The sequence below is a fragment of the Lithobates pipiens genome, unplaced genomic scaffold, assembly GCF_037356315.1.
Source record: "Lithobates pipiens isolate NorthernLeopardFrog02 unplaced genomic scaffold, aLitPip1_a1.2 Scaffold_19, whole genome shotgun sequence".
In the NCBI taxonomy this organism is placed as follows: domain Eukaryota; kingdom Metazoa; phylum Chordata; class Amphibia; order Anura; family Ranidae; genus Lithobates; species Lithobates pipiens.
Genome location: NW_027507764.1, coordinates 469377014 through 469394659, shown reverse-complemented (window position 1 = coordinate 469394659; position 17646 = coordinate 469377014). Strand labels below are relative to the sequence as shown.

Here is a 17646-nt window from a genome sequence, read left to right as displayed (position 1 = left end):
ATCTCAGTTGCTCGTCAGTGGCATTTATTTTGATAAGGCCGGTGCTTCCATTCTGAAAACATCCCTGCCTTTGGAAAGTAAAAATATTTCAAATTATAGTCATTTTACAAAAATTGCTTCAAGTAAGCAAAAACTACAAGGCTTGAAACCCCATAATTTGTGTAGATTTTGCCGTTGCTTTGAAATTTCAAATCCTTTCCCATTTACAGTTTACGTTTCACAGAACATTATTAAGTTTTTGGCTTGATCCGGGAGCTGCTGTCAGGCACTTTTGATTTTGTAATTTTACAAAGTATAATAAACACTGAAAAAGTCATGAAATCTCCTCCGCATCCTGAGCTCTGTGGTAGGGAAAATGTGAGAAAATGTGAGCCTAAAGCCTTGTTTGATGATCTTGCATAGCAAGTCCGCCTTCTGGAAATAATTTTTGGAGGTTGAAGTGCATGGTATTAACAGATTTAATGTGGCTATTCAATGGATTGGTGGGATACCGGACAATGTTTAACCCTTTCAGTCCTGATGGGCCCTGGAACCCTCCCTCTAATTCCTTTCAGCCATTTAGAGGTTAACGACAATGAGCCTGTTTAACCAATCAGTGAAATTTCCATCTGTGAAGAATTATATGTTTAATTAGTAAAAACAGGCATCTTAAAGGACCTCATTAACTAATCAGAACTCAAATTGGCAAGTCTTAAATTTACATCAGAGGAATCTGTACTTGTTTTTATTGAAAACTGTTTCACTGTGCCAGAGGTTACAGGCAGGCACTGCTCAGAAGGCTGTCACCAAACCACAGGACACCTTTTTTTTTTTTTTTTTACTTTTATTAAAATAATTTAAAAAAATATAATAATAATTAAACCTTTTATATTTTTCATGGCATATGCTTTTTAAGGTCAAAAGTTTTCCTCAGAATATGGAAATGGTCCATGCATCTATCACTTATCAAGAAATAAGTGTGGGATCGTTTTAGAATAACACATACAGTGGTGAAAAAATACATGTCAGCACTAAGCAGAGATGTATTTTTCCTGTCTATTTTTTATTTTTTTTTGCCTCTCTTCAACATCATAATTTTTTTTACCACGGACTGAGAGAAGGCAAATGGGGGGAAGAAAAGCATGTGAAGTGTAGCATTTTGTAAACTGTAACTAATTTTGCTCACATCTGTGTCTAATTGTTGTCTGACTTCACATTCTTACGAGTCCATTTATTTTCTCTGGGCCACTCTGTGGATTCAGCTGACCAGCCTAAGTGAGGATTAGTTGTCTTAAAGTTATTTTGATTAAGGAGTCATTTTTTCTTAATCTGGTAACACATAACACATGGTTTAAATACACTTTAAATACACTTGGGTACCTCCCTTTATTTTACAAAATATACCTAACTAGTATTTTTCTTTGCCATAATAAAGAACCTGTCTCCAGACCTTGTTAACATAAAATGTCTTTAAGTCATGACATAAATATATACATTTATATTTGTACTTTTATACCTAGGTATGTGAGAGCATCAAACTTTATTCAAATTAATTAGAAGCAACTTCGATCATCCATAAATGTATGAAAATTTCAGTTTCAGTTTCTCTTGCAGCTTTTCTTTGGTTATCATCTTATAACAATTAGAGAAAAATAGATGTATGAGGTGATAAATAGATAGCTAGATAGACAGATAAAGAGAGATAGAGTAATAGATTGATAGAGATTGGTAGGGAGATTCACAATATATAAAACAAAAGGTATAAGAATGTTATAAAATACATTAATATTGTTTTATTACAAAATAATTCAAATTATTATTATTATTATTATTACAATTTGGAATATTCAGGCACGTTAGTCTTGATATAGTTCTGTTTTTTTTACATTTTAACAGGAATAATAGCATTGTGAGTAAAGAGGGACATATCAACCTAATACTGCATTACCTAGATGATCATCATTATTAGGACTTAATAGCAACGGTTGAAAGGCTGAGAAGTGAAATTTTGCCCGGCTAGCTATATTGCACTTAAAATGCCTCATTTCTATCTTTTGTGCTGAGATCATCAAAGAGACGTCAGTTCAGGTTGAATGGAAGCGCACATCAAAGTTTCTGGATGTAGAATTTCAGACAATACGTTCCGGTTGCCAGTGAAGAGTTTGTTTGTGCTTTCTAAGCCAAAAACCTTTCTTCACCTTGGGCCTTATCACCTGTTTGCAGTATACACTGCCTGCAGTAATGCATATCATCAACAAACCTTCCCAGCAAATCCTGCTATAGATCCCGTCTTTCAATCAACAGGATAGGAGCAATCCGCACCAATCCACATGAGAAGGAAAAAAGCAGGCCACATAGCTCTGTCATATAATACACAACTAATTTGCAAACATGTTTATATAAATATACAAATAAAATTGACTCATCCCCTGTATGAAAGGAAAGTTCATTTATGGCTTCTCTGCCGTCCTGATTAAACGGCATTCAAATTGTGAGTTGTTTACATTGAACTGCAATGTTTATTCCATGTGCGGTTTTCAGGTTTTGTCCAATTAGGATGAGAAAAATAGAGGTACTGTACGGATGTATGGGGCTAATTTGTAAGGCCATTCCTCCATTTCCCTAGAAATTCCAGAAATTGGGCTTCTGGACTTTTAAATGCCCTTTAACAAATGAAATAGGAGTGAGCTGATAAGATTAGGATGCTGTTAAGAGTTAAAGTGTCGGAAAGGAAGGGGGGGGGGGGTATTCCAGACAGTGATAACAAGAGAGGAAAGTCTTTGAGGATGCTTCTGTGGGTTTAATGCTTGAGCTACTTCTGTTTAGAAAGACCATTCAGCTAATAGCTACCTTTCCCAAGCACCTTGTCCCAACTACCTTACAAAAAACGACTTTGCATGTTGATTGGGGGAGGGGTAATCCATTTTGCAGCTGTCATAGACCAATGATGAATCACTATCCTTGCCATTTGGCTGCCTTCCCCCTGACGGGGAGAAAGAGGAGGGGATCTGCAGGGAGAATCCACAGTTCAGACTCACTAACATGAAGACAAAATGACTTTACTACCACAGTGTCTTCTTCTGCTCACAGTTAGCCTAGTAACAGTCTAGCAAGACAGTCCTACAATTACCAACCTAGACTCAACCCGGATATTAAAATAACACCACTTGTATGTTGTGACTTCTAGGTGTAAAATCAAACAACTTCTATGACTGGTCAGATGTTGCGGTTTCCCCCTATCAAAGGTAAGAGCTATTTTTTTTTTTCATAAGACTTTTTTTATGTGGTGTTGCTCTTTCTATGAAGTCTGTATTCATTGCTTTGATTTGATTGCATGAGAGACAGAGATATGCTTTTTTTGCTACAGTCAGCACAAATTTTACTATAAAATTTTAAATAACGCCTTGCCTGTGTGATTAAAAACTTCTGGTTAAATTTACAACATAATCAGGCTTATGATTTATGGAAATAGAAATTGTTGTTGAATTTTGTGCATTTTGCATCATTGCACATCATGGTCTATATACAGTAACGTGATTTATACTATAATTGAAGCACCACCATTTGTTTAAATTAGTAATTAGTCATTAGCATCTATCAGCATTTAATTTTATATATGACAGTAATAATGAAGTATTATAAGTAAAATACATGTATGCTATAAATCAACTGTTCAGGTAGGCCTTAATGTTATAATTAGGCTGTCATATCCTTTCTAAAATTAGACTGACAGTAATGATAATACCTTTTTTGCAAAACATTTATAAACTGTACAACCATTTACAAAGATTAGCAAATGTGGTGTAAAATTATTAGAAGCCAGTGGCTAATAGTTTAATTTTATTTATTTTTTATATATATTTTTTAATTCAAAATTAATTAAGGAAAATGTGTCATGAACATACATATTTGTTAAATCCCCTATAAATATTCCTTATATTCTTTGTAAAATGCCATCTGTAATTCCTACAGCATATTTTTAATATGAATCCTCAAATGCTTTGTTTTATTAGTAGCTGATGGTTTCTTGTTGGTAGTCTGTGCAGGAGGCATTAAACACTTTGGCTTGAAGTTATTGTTGTGCTCAAGCTGTGCCTGAACGGCAGATGAGTTGTCCTACTGTACTAAAGCAGTTTAAAGTCTGTATGGATTCCTTGTATGCTGGCCTTATCCCTTTTCAATTGGGCACGCTTTATGTAATCCACAAAGCAAACAACTGAGCAAACATAATAATGTTTTAATGCTGCATTTGTTTCAACGGAAACACAGGAACAATTAACTAGTTTGCCAGAGTAAACACGTGCATCATGAATACCCCTTTTTGCTGTCACAGGGCTGTAGGCTACATCAATTGCTTCAAGTGTTTGCAGACCCTTTAAAACACAATTGGATGATAAATCATGGCAGCTTGTGAGTGCTGAGTGCTAATTCAATGACAGTAGGCTGTTTGCACTAATAGGCTGATAATGCAGATAATTATCTATATTAGAAAGCACAGGCAGGGCTAATACAATGCCATATTGACTGGGCTGTGTAGCATTGGTCACGCTTAAATCTCATCAATGATGCTTTTTTTTTTTTTTTTTTAAATACAACTCAAAATAAATTGTTTTATAAAGATATTTATTCAGAATAAAATGATTAATAGATCCTCACTGATTAGGTGGTTATTTACTAAGTGAGTCATTTTACTGTGGCCCAGAAAACCCATATTTGCTTAGGTGTAAAAAAATTGCATTTGATTTTTTTATTTTTTTTATTATTTAAAACAAATATGGGTTTATTGGGATAGCTTTCTATTTTTATAGTAAACCATGTCCTTATTTTTTTTTTAACTGAGAAAGATCTAAAACGCTAGTGCAGAATGCGTCTTAAATATAAAAGCTGAGCTAAAATAGTAAACAAAGAACTTAATGGTACTTTTATAATTCACGGGACTCACAGAATTAACCATAGGAGAAAATCTAAGCAAAGAGTCAAATTCTGTTGAGAGACAATTGACATGCTGTGTTTTCCTATGCTCTGGGGCCTGGAGCATATGGTGCAGCAATGCTCTAATAGATTGTTTCTGTGGTGGAGTAGGGGGGGAGACAGAGCATGATAGCTATCCATTGTATTCATGGCTGAATCTGGCTTCGTTTCAGGTCTATGGAAATGCAGGATCTAGCTAGTCCACATAGTCGACTTAGTGGCAGTAGTGATTCTCCCAGTGGGACAAGTCTTGATAACTCACACATAAACAACAATTCCATGACACCAAATGGCACAGAAGGTAAGTGGCATGAAACAGCTGGATTCGATTTTTTTTGTCTGTCTAATTACATATGCGCTGGCATCTTTAGCAGATCTTTCTGTTGTGTAAATAGATACATTATTTATAATAAGACGGTTATTACTCTATAATACTGTATTTTAGGGATTTTGATGAAACTGGGGTTTGAAGTGAGTCGGGTAACTTTGTAAGGAGCTGCATTCATTTCATTGAGAGATATACTTAATAAATTGCAAAAAGTGCTAAGGAATTTTGGAAATGAACATACCAATAAATAAAATATATTAAACATATCTGTTTAGCAGTATGTATTGGATTACGGTAAAGTCAAATTATATACCCTAACAAAAGTATCCAAGAACATTTTGCTATCTTTAGAACAACTATAATATATCAAAATGCTCAGCCTTAATTATTTTACAATAGTCTGGAGTGTAAGACAGTTTAAATTCCAAATATATGCATGACAATAAGAAATAACTAGAGTAGATGCATGTATGTCAAAGAGCATAGACATGCATTCTGCATATTGTGTTACTAAAAGTTCATATTTACTTAGAATCAGTTAATTTATTCTGAGAAGCAGATATAATCAATTTGGTGGTTAAAAAGCTTATCGGAGGAACATACCAAAAAGTCTAATAGAAAGACAAATGTATCTTTTATTAATAAATTAATTAATTAATTAGTGTTCACCTGATTTGCATAGTAATCGTTGGTCTCTCAGTTTATTATAAGTAATTGCACATTGTACATATCCTACAGTAACGTATAACAAATGTATTGTTATAATAGCCACTAGTCTAATGCATGTCGAAGGCACAGGAAGGTGTGTTAGTAAAATCATTGTCATGCTGACCATAGCTGTGTTATGGCTTGCTTTGGTGATCTTCTGTTGAACCTGGTGCTAGATAAGTTGAGGTGCTGGACAAGTTTAGAGATTTACTGGAAATTACAATAAATTCAGAGTAGGTGAACCCATGTCCCATGTGAATATGATATGGATAGTTATGTGAAGATATCTTTTATTTATTATTGGTTGGGTTGAAGCCATTAATTCATTGAGCCCACTATATTCATTCCTGTGTCTATTTTGTCTGTTTAAATATTCAATTTATAAAGTATGTCAGCCACATTTGTGCATGTGAACACATTTTGCTGAGGCCAGTTCAGCAGCAGTAAAAACAAACCTGTAGCATTGTTAAATCAGGAAATATTGGAGAAATATTCTGAGTATTTATACAAATCCATAAACTTCTATGTTTTACTCCAAGAAGATATACTGAAACACACACTAGCTCTACTAGGCCCACAAAAACTTGATATCAGATAAACCAAGTCCTTTGGCAGTTGACATATTGCCAATCCACAGTGGCATGTATGCACATAGCATTATTTTTTAAAAACAAATCATTTTTTCACTTTGCAAGGGAATTTTCTCTTAGCTTAGTGAATGCGGGGGGGAAGGGGGTTCATTTTGAAAAAGAATACTTAATCACAAAGGAACTTAAAAATCAGTATTTTGCTTACACGTTATTGGTTGATGGGAGTCATTTTACCTCATTCACTAAGCTAAGGAAAATTTTCCTTGCAAAGTGAACAGTTTATTTGCCTTTAGGAAATCAATCAAACAGTGTCTTGGGCAACTGTGAAAAGATTTTTATTGTGATCACAGTGTTTACTTAGGGTAAATACAACTATACATGTTAATATGTAAAAGAATAGAAATGTAAAAAGTTAATAAAAGAGCTAGTGAATGGTAAATGGCAGGGTAATATGTTTGTGTCTCCATATAATATAGATTGTTCATAAATATATTTAGGAAATAAAAGTTATGAGACTGCCGAACATGCATAAATGTACTTATTCTTATATGTACTAGATTACATAATCAGCTCTTAGCTGATTCTCAAAGAGATTGACTCAATACACACATTACAGTTTGACTTTGTTTTTACATCATATTACCACTGACGTTGGTCATACACAAGTAGAATTTCCTTTGGAAATGTTCATTTTAGGAATGTTCATTCAATTTTCTAATTGTTGATGGGGTCAAAGGGATGTTCATTTTTGAACACTGTGTCAAGAAAATTTGAAGGAGCAGGATGGAAATTTTTTCTTGAATGACAGAATTTCTAACAACGGACATGGTTTTCATTTCGAAAAGTCCATTTACTGCAAAACTGAATGTTAAAAACGTGTTTTCCAAGTACTTTCAAGTAACAATTGTCAAACTATTGAATGTACAAATGAGAATTTTCGTATGAATGTTTGTATAAGTATTTGTACAAAGGTTCGTTTGAAAATCTACTAGTCTATATACTATCTACTAGTCTACTAGTCTATCTACTAGTCTATGGCCAGCTTTACCCCTGATATATTTCCAAATATGTAAGGATCTTCACTTATACCTAAATACCTAAACTGATACCTATATATGTTAAAATTACGTAAGATCTTTAATCATTTACTATCCTCACTGCTGGGTACATATCGTTCATTAAACTCACTGCCCTTACGTACTTGAGATAGTATTTTTGTAATATTACAAATTATACATCTGTGTCAACCTATTAAATGGAATCATATACACTTTGAATTGCCATTTATGTGTTGAAGTTCCTAACATATTTTCACACACTTTTGGTATTGTATTGAAATAAAAAATAGTAGCTACATATTTGAGTGCAGACATATGTAAATCTCAGTCTTCTCTACTCCTCCCTGTTTCTTGATAAGGCAAAGAGGTACTTGAGCAACTCAATTTAGGTCCAGTCTCCTTGCATATGTCCCTTAATGGAGGTCAACATTAGAGAGAAGCCTTTTACACCTATCTCAAGCAAACATTGAAAACATTGTGGGTATGCCAACACATGCAGTCTTGTTTAATAAGATGCTGCAAAGAACAAAGTAGACACACAGGGAACTTTTATTAATTTAATCAAGACAAATGGGCTGTTCACGTTGCAGGGGAATTTTCCCTTAGCTCATTGAATATGGTGAAAATTTACTTTGCTAAGTATAACCAATCACATGCATAGAAAATGAAAAAGAAAATGTATTTTTGGTTACACATGACTGGATAATGGATGTCAGCAGAGACTCACAACTGATTGCTATCGGTTACTGTAACTTGCTCTTTGCCTTGAGTAGGTCTATTTAACCTTCAATATATTCTCTACAAAAATAATTTAGACTTTAAAAACTCTGGTTTGCTTATCATGTTTTTAAGGGCAAAGGAATAGCATTGTCTTGGGTCCTCTTGATTTCCATGTAAATGGTCAGCTTTAATGACCTTTCAACATCAGTCATTTTGCACATGCAGTTGTGTCTCCTGCACAAGTAGGGACCATCACTTGAACATACCACTGTTATTATGGTCACCTCTGTATAGGAATTTCGTAGTAAGTGATACTATTCTATGAAAAGCCTTTTCACTGGAAAGATGATATTCTGGGCCAATAAGAACTAAAATTTATATCAGAAACTGATTTCTATCAAAAAGGTTCCATCAGAGTTGATATGCTGTATGCATCATACAATTCCTATCCCACTTGGGTTTATTTATTAAAACTGGAGCATGAAAAATCTGGTGAAGCTCTGCATCAAAACCAATTACCTTCCAGGTTTATTTTTTTAAAGCTTAACTGAACAACCTGAAGTTAGAAGCTGATTGGCTACCATGCACAGCTGCACCACATTTTGCACTCTTCAGTTTTAGTAAATAAACCCCACTGTGCTGGCTTTACACCGCACGTTGAATCCTTTCAGGTTTTGCATTGATCTAAAAGCTTTTTTTCACTCAGTGTACAGTTTACTGTGTACTATCTTGTAGAAGGGTATTGGGGAAATTAAAATAATATGTTCATCTTCTGACAATACTTCAATTCCCAATTACTTCTAGTGAAACTCCAGAAAACAGTTTACAAATTCCATGAAACATTATCAAACTTACACCTTTAAGCAGGCCATAGACGAGTCAAAAAGCAAACAAAATTTATATTGATCGTCAAATTGTTCATTTTTCGCATCAATAGTGTGCCAGCTGCGACACGCAATTCCCATGCCGCAATCCAAAGCGCCTAATCCACATGCTGGGTTTTTTTTGTTTTGTTTTTTTGATGGCACAATTGTATGAGCTTTTGTCTTTTTTCGATCAACAGAACTTTCGTTTTTCGACTCGTCTATGGCCTACTTTAGTAATGTTTACTCTAAGATGGATTCATCCATGTCTGACAAATATGGCACAGGTGAGGAAATGGCACAGTGTTGTAGAATGTAGAAAATCACTTTTATTTTATAATCATATGGGTTTCAGAGAGTGCATGAGATATTTTTTGATTTAAACCTTCAATGCATAGCAAAAAGCCGCCATGGAGATAAAACTCTTTAACGCTGCTGTATGCCTAGACACTAGAGAAAAGTTTTGAGCATGGTCACATTTGTATTGCATTGTCATATTACTCCAAGCAATGGCACATTCAGTGAATATAGTTAGTTAAATTCTGTGCAAGTACACCTTTCAGGGGGGTTTAGGTGACTAGGCTGACAAAGGGGCCTTGTGAGTTTTGACTTGACAACTTACTCTGGTTTTCAGTACAGTTAGCTATTAAAGTTGTTTTCCTGAGTTATTTTGTCCTACAAAAGTAAGCTTTGATGTGCTTGATGACCAAACTGTTTGTGTCCACTTCAGTTTCCATGTCAGCTTTTGCATTCCCCTTCTTCTGGTTTGATTGGGTGTCCAAACCTAAAATAGGATGTTTTTTTAAAAGCTTTTAAAAGCTTTCCTAACAGTGCCTACTGTTGCTCTGACTATTGGTCAGATTTTTTGTAGAACAACAAATTATTGATATTAATCTTTTTCCCATATTCAAGACATTATCATGTACACGGGAATATGCGCAAGGCATTTTTGGGTGTAAGACAGTTAATCTATCATTATGTTTTTGGCTTTGAGCTGAAACATGAACATCAAAAATAAACCAATTCCGATACCGAGAGAAGAACCATGCAGTAATTTGGTGGGAACTCCATTCAGGACTATAGTACTGGCTTATTTTTTACAGTATGCTGTATTTTTTTTATTGCTTTGAGATTGGGTTGTTTATTTCATAGATCTTTTGGAGAGGCCCCAAAACTGACACCTTTCACTAAGTAATTCCCTAAACAGTACATGACTGCTTAATATAGACAATATGGAGGTTGAATGGTCTTGGAAACCTTCAATAAACCCCCTTACAACAATCCATGTTTAGGTATACAGATAGAAGGTAAAAATACTATGTACGCTTACTTACTGTTGCCATGTTGTATTTTTTAGTAAACTGGAAAATGGTGAAACAGTCTATATGCATTTTTGGATCACATGGTGAACATTAAATGTTTGACCACCTTCAGCAAATCCTTTTGTAGAAACAAACTGAGTGCCTGGGTTTGATTTTTCCATCCAACCACTATTGTTCAATGAAGAGCAGTATAGTGGCAGGGTGTCTGCTTAGACATGAGCCTATTATTTGCTATCACATCATACATGCACATTCTGAAGGTAACCTTATGTCTTTTGCAAATTTTACAGTGTTTTAAGAACAGCCCTGAGGGTTTTAATGGATTTTTTGATGAATGATTTACTTTTTTCAAATTTAATTTTAATTTGCTATTTAATTGGTTACTGTATATGTTATAATAATATAAAAATGTAATTAAAATAAATCTGATGAGCTCAATTATTTAACAGTCTACCCTTAAAAATCCAGAAATTATATGAAGAAGAGTTTAGCTTTAATATCATTCTTTTCCTTGACCTGATGTAGCCTTATAAAGCCACTTTTTAATGAGCATGAGGTTACTGTGACATCTCCAAATGACTGGGACATGGAGAAAATGTCTCGTCTTACATTTATTGTACCACATAAAAAGATCTCATGTAAATAGATGTAAATCAGCCATTCGAGTGAAATGACCCCCATTGTAAAATGTTTGATTCTTACAGCCAGTTTTTATATAGAGCCTTCATATAAAAATTCCACTACTTTAGATTGTATCTTAGTCATGCTGTACGCTGCTAGCACTGGGAGTCCTTGCCATCACATAACTGTTCTTCATTGTTTCAAGTAGAGATAGAAAAACACCACGGTTCAGTCAAAGTTGAATTTTTATTGTATTGCTTATTTTTCACAGTTAACTGCTCCTTAGCTAGAAATGATTTTACCCTGGCCTTTCACTTTCATTGCAGTAAATTACAGAAAATATGTTTACCATTTATACATTTATGAATTAGTTCACATATGAACTATTTATAAATTGTGTTTTGTAGGTCACCCGTACAAAATATTTAAAGTATATATAAACCCTAATTTAAAACCTTCTCTTTTTAGCCCTCTTTTGGTCCGCAGTGCTATTGAAAGCATTTTGTTGTATCTGTTCGATAATTGAAAAAAAGTTCTGTTATTCAACAAAAATTCAATAAGCTTCCTATGTACTATGCTTCTATGTTCTACTGCAGACTGTCAGAGGCCCACCTGGCTGCTATGGGACCTAGGCATGAAAGGGGGCACTATTGGGGGGTGGGCTATCGAGGCAATTTAAACTTAGAAAATCTGTATGTATTCAAATATAATTCATATTCAATATTGTATTATTAAAGATTGCAGGGGCTGCTGTTGACAATGACCCTTTACCCCCTGTGACAGTTTCAGTCAAGTATAGCTGACATCAGACATTATTGCCACTAGTCACAGATCCCATTTTCAGGCTGTGTGGTAGGGATAATTTGTTTACCTGTCTTGGCCCTTATTACTTCTGGTCATTCTGGCCAGTGCAAAAATGAACCCTGTATGTTTAATGCAGTCTTCCACAGATAAGAAGTGAAAGTTGTTTTTAGTACTGCAGACTCCACACAGTTTAAAACAGTTTATATTATATGGTTATGGGATAAATGTGCATAGCAGCACTGACAATTATCTCATAATATCAAACATTGTGATGGTCATCATTAATGCTACTACAACTCTTGCTTTTTGCAACTGTCTTGTGATAGTAAAAGGGGTGGAAAGACTTATGCCCCATACACATGGTCGGATTTTCCGACAGAAAATGTGCGATCGGATCATGTTGTCGGAAAATCCGACTGTGTGTGGGCTCCATCGGTCTTTTTCTGACGCACAAAGTTTGAGAGCAGGATCTAAAATTTTCCAACAACAAAATCCGATCGCATTAATTCCGATCGTGTGTAGACAATTCCGACGGACAAAGTGCCAGCATAAACTAAGAGATGAAAGCTATTGGCTGCTGGCTCGTTTATAGTCCTGACGTACGTGTTTGACGTCACCTCGTTCAGAACAATCAGATTTTCCAACAACTTTGTGTATGCAACACACGTTTCGGACAAAATCCGTCAGAATAAATCTGACGGATGTTGTGACCGGAATGAGAATTTATACTAAAGCTGGCTATAGATGGATCAAAATTTGGCTGGTTCAGCAGGGACTGGATGCATTTTGATACATCTATGGCCGTTCCTATTTGATTGCCGTTAATCTAAGGACCAACTGTTCTCAAAATGTTGTTTGTTGGAAAATTTTGTTGGAACATTTTGTTGTTTGCTGGAAAATGCTGTTCCAAATGGCACTGCAACCAATTGGCTGTAGCTCTGATCAGCGTGTTCTGATGGCACAGGAGTCCCGCTTTCAGAATATAATGACACAGCAGGACAGATTTTCCCATCCACCATGATTGTGTGGATGGGGCAATTGCTTACTTTTTTTGATTAGCCGGCTGGCTGATTGATAAAACTGATATGTACATGGCCAGCTTAAAAGAGAAGTATGGGAATCATTTAAAAAAAAATCATACTTACCTAAGTGGATGCTGCATCTGTCCCCTGCACCACCGATTGCTCCCTAAGCAGAGAGCTGGTCACTGTCAGAAGCACTCTCCCTTTCAGCGGCTCGCTGAGAGGCTGAGCCGGCATGTGGGCAGGTCCCGACCATATATATGGTCGCAATCTTGCCCGAGCTCTGTGACATCAGCAGACAGCGGGCTTCAGCCTGCTGTCTGCTAAAAGTGGGTTGAAGGAGTGTGAAGCAAACTGTACTACTGTGATCCACAGAAGTGCAGTCAAACAAGCTTTGGCTGTACTTGTCCTTTAAGGTTCTCTGGGATTTGAGATGTTGAAAAAAAATGGTGAGCTACTGAGAATTGAGCTGTTACTTGGTCCCTAGTACTGACAATGCTGACAGCACTCCTGCTACCTGTCCTTACATTAGAACTACTTTAGAAATACTGCATGTGAAGATCAACAACACTAGGTAGAACACCATAAAATGTTTGCTATGTGGCCCCATGATTAGTAGTTACTCCCCGCTAACTGTTATCACTTAGCATTGTTTCCAGCTCTCTCTATGAATTATGGAAATCCCCCCCCCCCAACATATTGACAATGCTGCTGATCCATAGATACAGTGAGTGTTGCCACCCCAGGACAAAAAGTGGGTACTGACAGGATCAGCGGGTAGAATTAAAGTTAGGAAAATCCTGAAAAAATTAACTAATGTAGTTGCCACATCTAACATTTAATTGTTGGGAGACAGAACATACCTTGGCACTATTTTGTCCTGCTTAGAGGGTATATGGAATAAGGGTGCATAGACACGATGAGGCCCCAAGTTCTTCTGTCAAAGCTTAATCGAAGAAGCTGAAGTTAGAAGCTGATTGGCTACTATGCACAGCTGTACCATATTTTGCACTCTCCAGTCTTAGTAAATCAACCCCAGTGTGTTCATAAACCAGTCCAGCAGATTATAGTCAGGTTGGAAAACAATCCTTTAACTGTGGCTGTCAGTGAGACCTGCAGGTACCTGGGGATGATCAGTCTCAGAATCCATCCTAAAAGATTCATTGTTCTACTAAATGAGTAACCAATATAAGACTGGTACCTGAAGTGTCTGTTCAGTGCATAAAGGTGCAAAATAAGCATGTACATTTATGGAAAATTAGCATGTATGGGTACCGTTTTTCTCCAAATAGTTCTACAGAACGCTTTTATGATGTTTAGATTTCCCAATGACTATTTAATGTGCATGTCAAGAGTGAAAAATATTCCCCTGGTCTTTTAAAAAATGTATTGTATCATTCAGTACAAATACACTGACATGTTTTGTAAAATTTTGCTATAATGAATTGTTTTGATTAATCCCAGTTAGTGCTCATTTAGAGCCCATGTTGCCAGCAGTGCAAGGCCACAATATTAACCAAAAACCATCATGCAGCCAATAGAGAATGATATCAGAAGCATTATATTTAATGTGCCCATAGAAAAGAAGATCTCATAACAACCTTGGGAGACAAATTACACATCAGCCTTCTGAGGTAGTCAGGCAGATTTCCTACTATGGCTTCTTATATATATATATATATATATATATATACATGACTTTTTTTTTTTGTTCATGAAAAGTGAACGGATTGTGCGCACCAAGATGGGGAAAAGGAATGATTCATAATTGATTGCAGAGATTCTCCGTCATTCTGGAAAATGTTTATGGCTAGCGCAGAAGGTTTTTGTTGTGCACAGAAACTCACGCTTGCTAATTTGTTAATCTTTTATGCTGCTCAGGTTTCATTAGCTATTTGCACTGGTAGCAAGAAAAAAAATGCCACACATATGGCCAGCTTTAGTTTGCATAGGTATGTTTAAACCTGTTTACTTTTTTTACCAACTATTTATTTTTTGGCTCTCCTATCTGACAGTTTGATTTGTGTTATACTTTAAAATTTCTGCATTCTTTATAGAGAAATATTCTTAAGGCAGCCATTCTAGTGTGGTGTATGCAGCAAGATAAACCAGTAGGACTGTCAGTTGCCATTATGTCCAATTAATTAATGATTTACACAAAAAGTAGTATTTAAGGAAGATATGTCTGAAATGATGCCCGACAGGTTTTTCTGTTTACCTTTGGCCCTAGGGGGACAGGATGACTCTGAGCACTGCAGGCAGGTTGCTAAGTGCTGCTACACAGACTACTGTAGCTTTGTGTAATTTTTATATACAAGCTTAATAATATTAAGCTGTTTCGTATGATACAACTGTAATCAGAGAGGCCTTTGAAAAATGTGTCTGCACGTGATAAGGAATGTCAGAATTTCTAATAGCATGTGTTCTAGGAATTATCCTCCTGCGTGGGCTGCAGACTGCAGTGCACTATGTGTCATACCCAGTGATAATTTGTAGGAATTAACTATATATATATATATATATATATATATATATATATATATATGGCATTGATTAACTTTTACTACCCCTTTGCACAACCGATCTTCTTCTTTGGATAAAGTGCTAAGAAAGTGCTAAGAAAAATATGGAGGCTGATATTACCATTGTTGGGGTGGCGATGGCTGGAGTGTGCTGTCAGTCAGCATGATGTCTCTATGGCATTTGCATGACAAGCGTTTGTTTGCTAAGCCAGCCTCGACATGGGAAACTGCACAAGAGTGGTGAAAGGCACAGGGTTGGGTGAAGACAAAGTTGCAATATTGCAGTTCAGTGGTGCCAGAAAAGGGGCTGAAAGCAACTTTTGACTTGCATCAAAATTCAAACCTGTATCTAGCAACCTGCAAGTATTGCAATCAATTGATTGTAAAAGGATATACAATGTTAGGTAAAGACAGCCTGGAATCTATCCAACTAGGGACTGGCCAAAATTCGATCCATCTATGGGCAAGCTGATTGAACCCAAGCTGATGTATCTATCGACTTGGATACAACCAGCATGTCTAATTTTGGCATACGATTATTGGCAGTGGCTACATCTGCTAGCAGTAACCACTGTGGTCGCCCCCCCCCCCCCCCTCGATGGACAAAAAAAAAAGCTCCACAGGAGGGATTCTTCAATCATCACTGACTGTGTTGATGGGGGAATTGAGTGATTTTCTTTCCTGCAACCCAAGGAAAGAAATTAATATAATTGATGGCCTGTTTTGCACTAGAGTCCTTTTTGGGGGGAAGCAAATTGAGTTACCAATATGTCTTTGGATTGTGGAAAGAAAACAGCTACTTTAGGTAACCAAACTAGAAACTGGCTAAATACCTTAAGATTTTCATTTGTGAAGTCATAGGTAACAGTGTTTTTTTTTTTTTTTTTTATCAATTATCTTTTTATTAAGTTTGAAGGTGCATAAGCAAGTATTGTCAATATGATTTAGTTACAGATTAGCAAAGAACATATATTTCAAATAGTAAAATTCCAAGAATCGGTATCCAATCTTAGACATATGGTAATTTTTAACATTTTGACATTGAAAGAAAAAGATAAACAAAAGATAACGACCCAAACATTCTGTAGGGTGTAGTTCATTATGCCATGTACTTTAAGGCTGTAATAGTGTTTTTGTATAATTATAGAGTGCATACATTTAAAAATATTCTGAGTACACTGCAAAATCTGTGTAACTGGCCTTCTAATATTAAAGGACAACTGTCACCAGAAAAAGTATGCCTGTACATGCCGTCCATCATGCACTAATTAGATCAAGTAGCATATGTTCAATGAGTCTGTCAGGGTTTGGAAGAATTATATGACACAGTACAAAATTCACTCTGGGTATGACTATTTAATGTATGTGTCTAGACACAAAGAAGAGTAGATGCTTTTTACTTTATGCAGAGTGGGAAATTTAAAAAGATGGGTTTTTATTGATGATTTGTTAAACTTATTTACTGGCCAATGGTAGCTTAAAGTATATGTGAACCCTCACTTTGTAAAACAGCCCATTCAGTTTAAAATAGAAATGAAGTACAAAACATTTGTGTAAAAAAAACACTATACATTCTTTTTTTCCCTTTTTTATAAGTGATCACATACCTTCTGTTCTCAGCTGCATGGGACGCTCAGAGAGCTGGGGGAGGAGAAAACTGCAGTACACCATTCCTCTCAGTGAATGGCTGTGAGGAAGGGTGGGGGGCAAAAAAATGACAATGCTGTGCTCTTACATCTAGCCTGGTCAGTTATTAATAGGAAAGCAGAAGGACTGGCAGGAACACCAAGTATTTCGCAAAGGAAACAATACAAGAGAACAGGATATTTTTCATACAAGTAAATGGTACAGCAGGCACATGGCAGGAATATGAAATGTTGGGCTAACATATTCTTTAAATAAAAAGGAAAAAGTGATTTATGCGTTATTTCAACCTGCTCTGGAAAATATTGCTTCATGTTTCTCAGATTCACTGTAATGGGTCTATTATTTCAGGATATGTAAGGGTGAGTTCACTGCATGGGGACAAAGGGGACAGTTGATCATTAGGTAAAAAAAAAAAAAATCTTGCAGAATTGGTTGTTCACTGCCTGTGTCTCTGCGATCATTTAATCTGATTCCAGCTGTCATAATTGCAA

The 17646-nt window shown here is 35.8% G+C and overlaps 1 protein-coding gene across 6 annotated transcripts in view; it reads left to right on the top strand.

The window, feature by feature from the left end:
• EYA1 (EYA transcriptional coactivator and phosphatase 1) overlaps positions 1 to 17646 on the top strand; it is a 145471-nt gene that overhangs the window by 3116 nt on the left and 124709 nt on the right. For 3 of the 6 annotated variants that reach the window (XM_077492859.1, XM_077492860.1, XM_077492858.1), the window contains exons 2-4: positions 3167 to 3224; positions 5124 to 5251; positions 9418 to 9504. In XM_077492859.1, the coding sequence (XP_077348985.1) occupies positions 3167 to 3224; positions 5124 to 5251; positions 9418 to 9504 (273 nt within the window). The remainder of the gene's footprint in view (positions 1 to 3166; positions 3225 to 5123; positions 5252 to 9417; positions 9505 to 17646) is intronic. The other 3 variants (XM_077492863.1, XM_077492862.1, XM_077492861.1) reach the window with 1 other exon arrangement.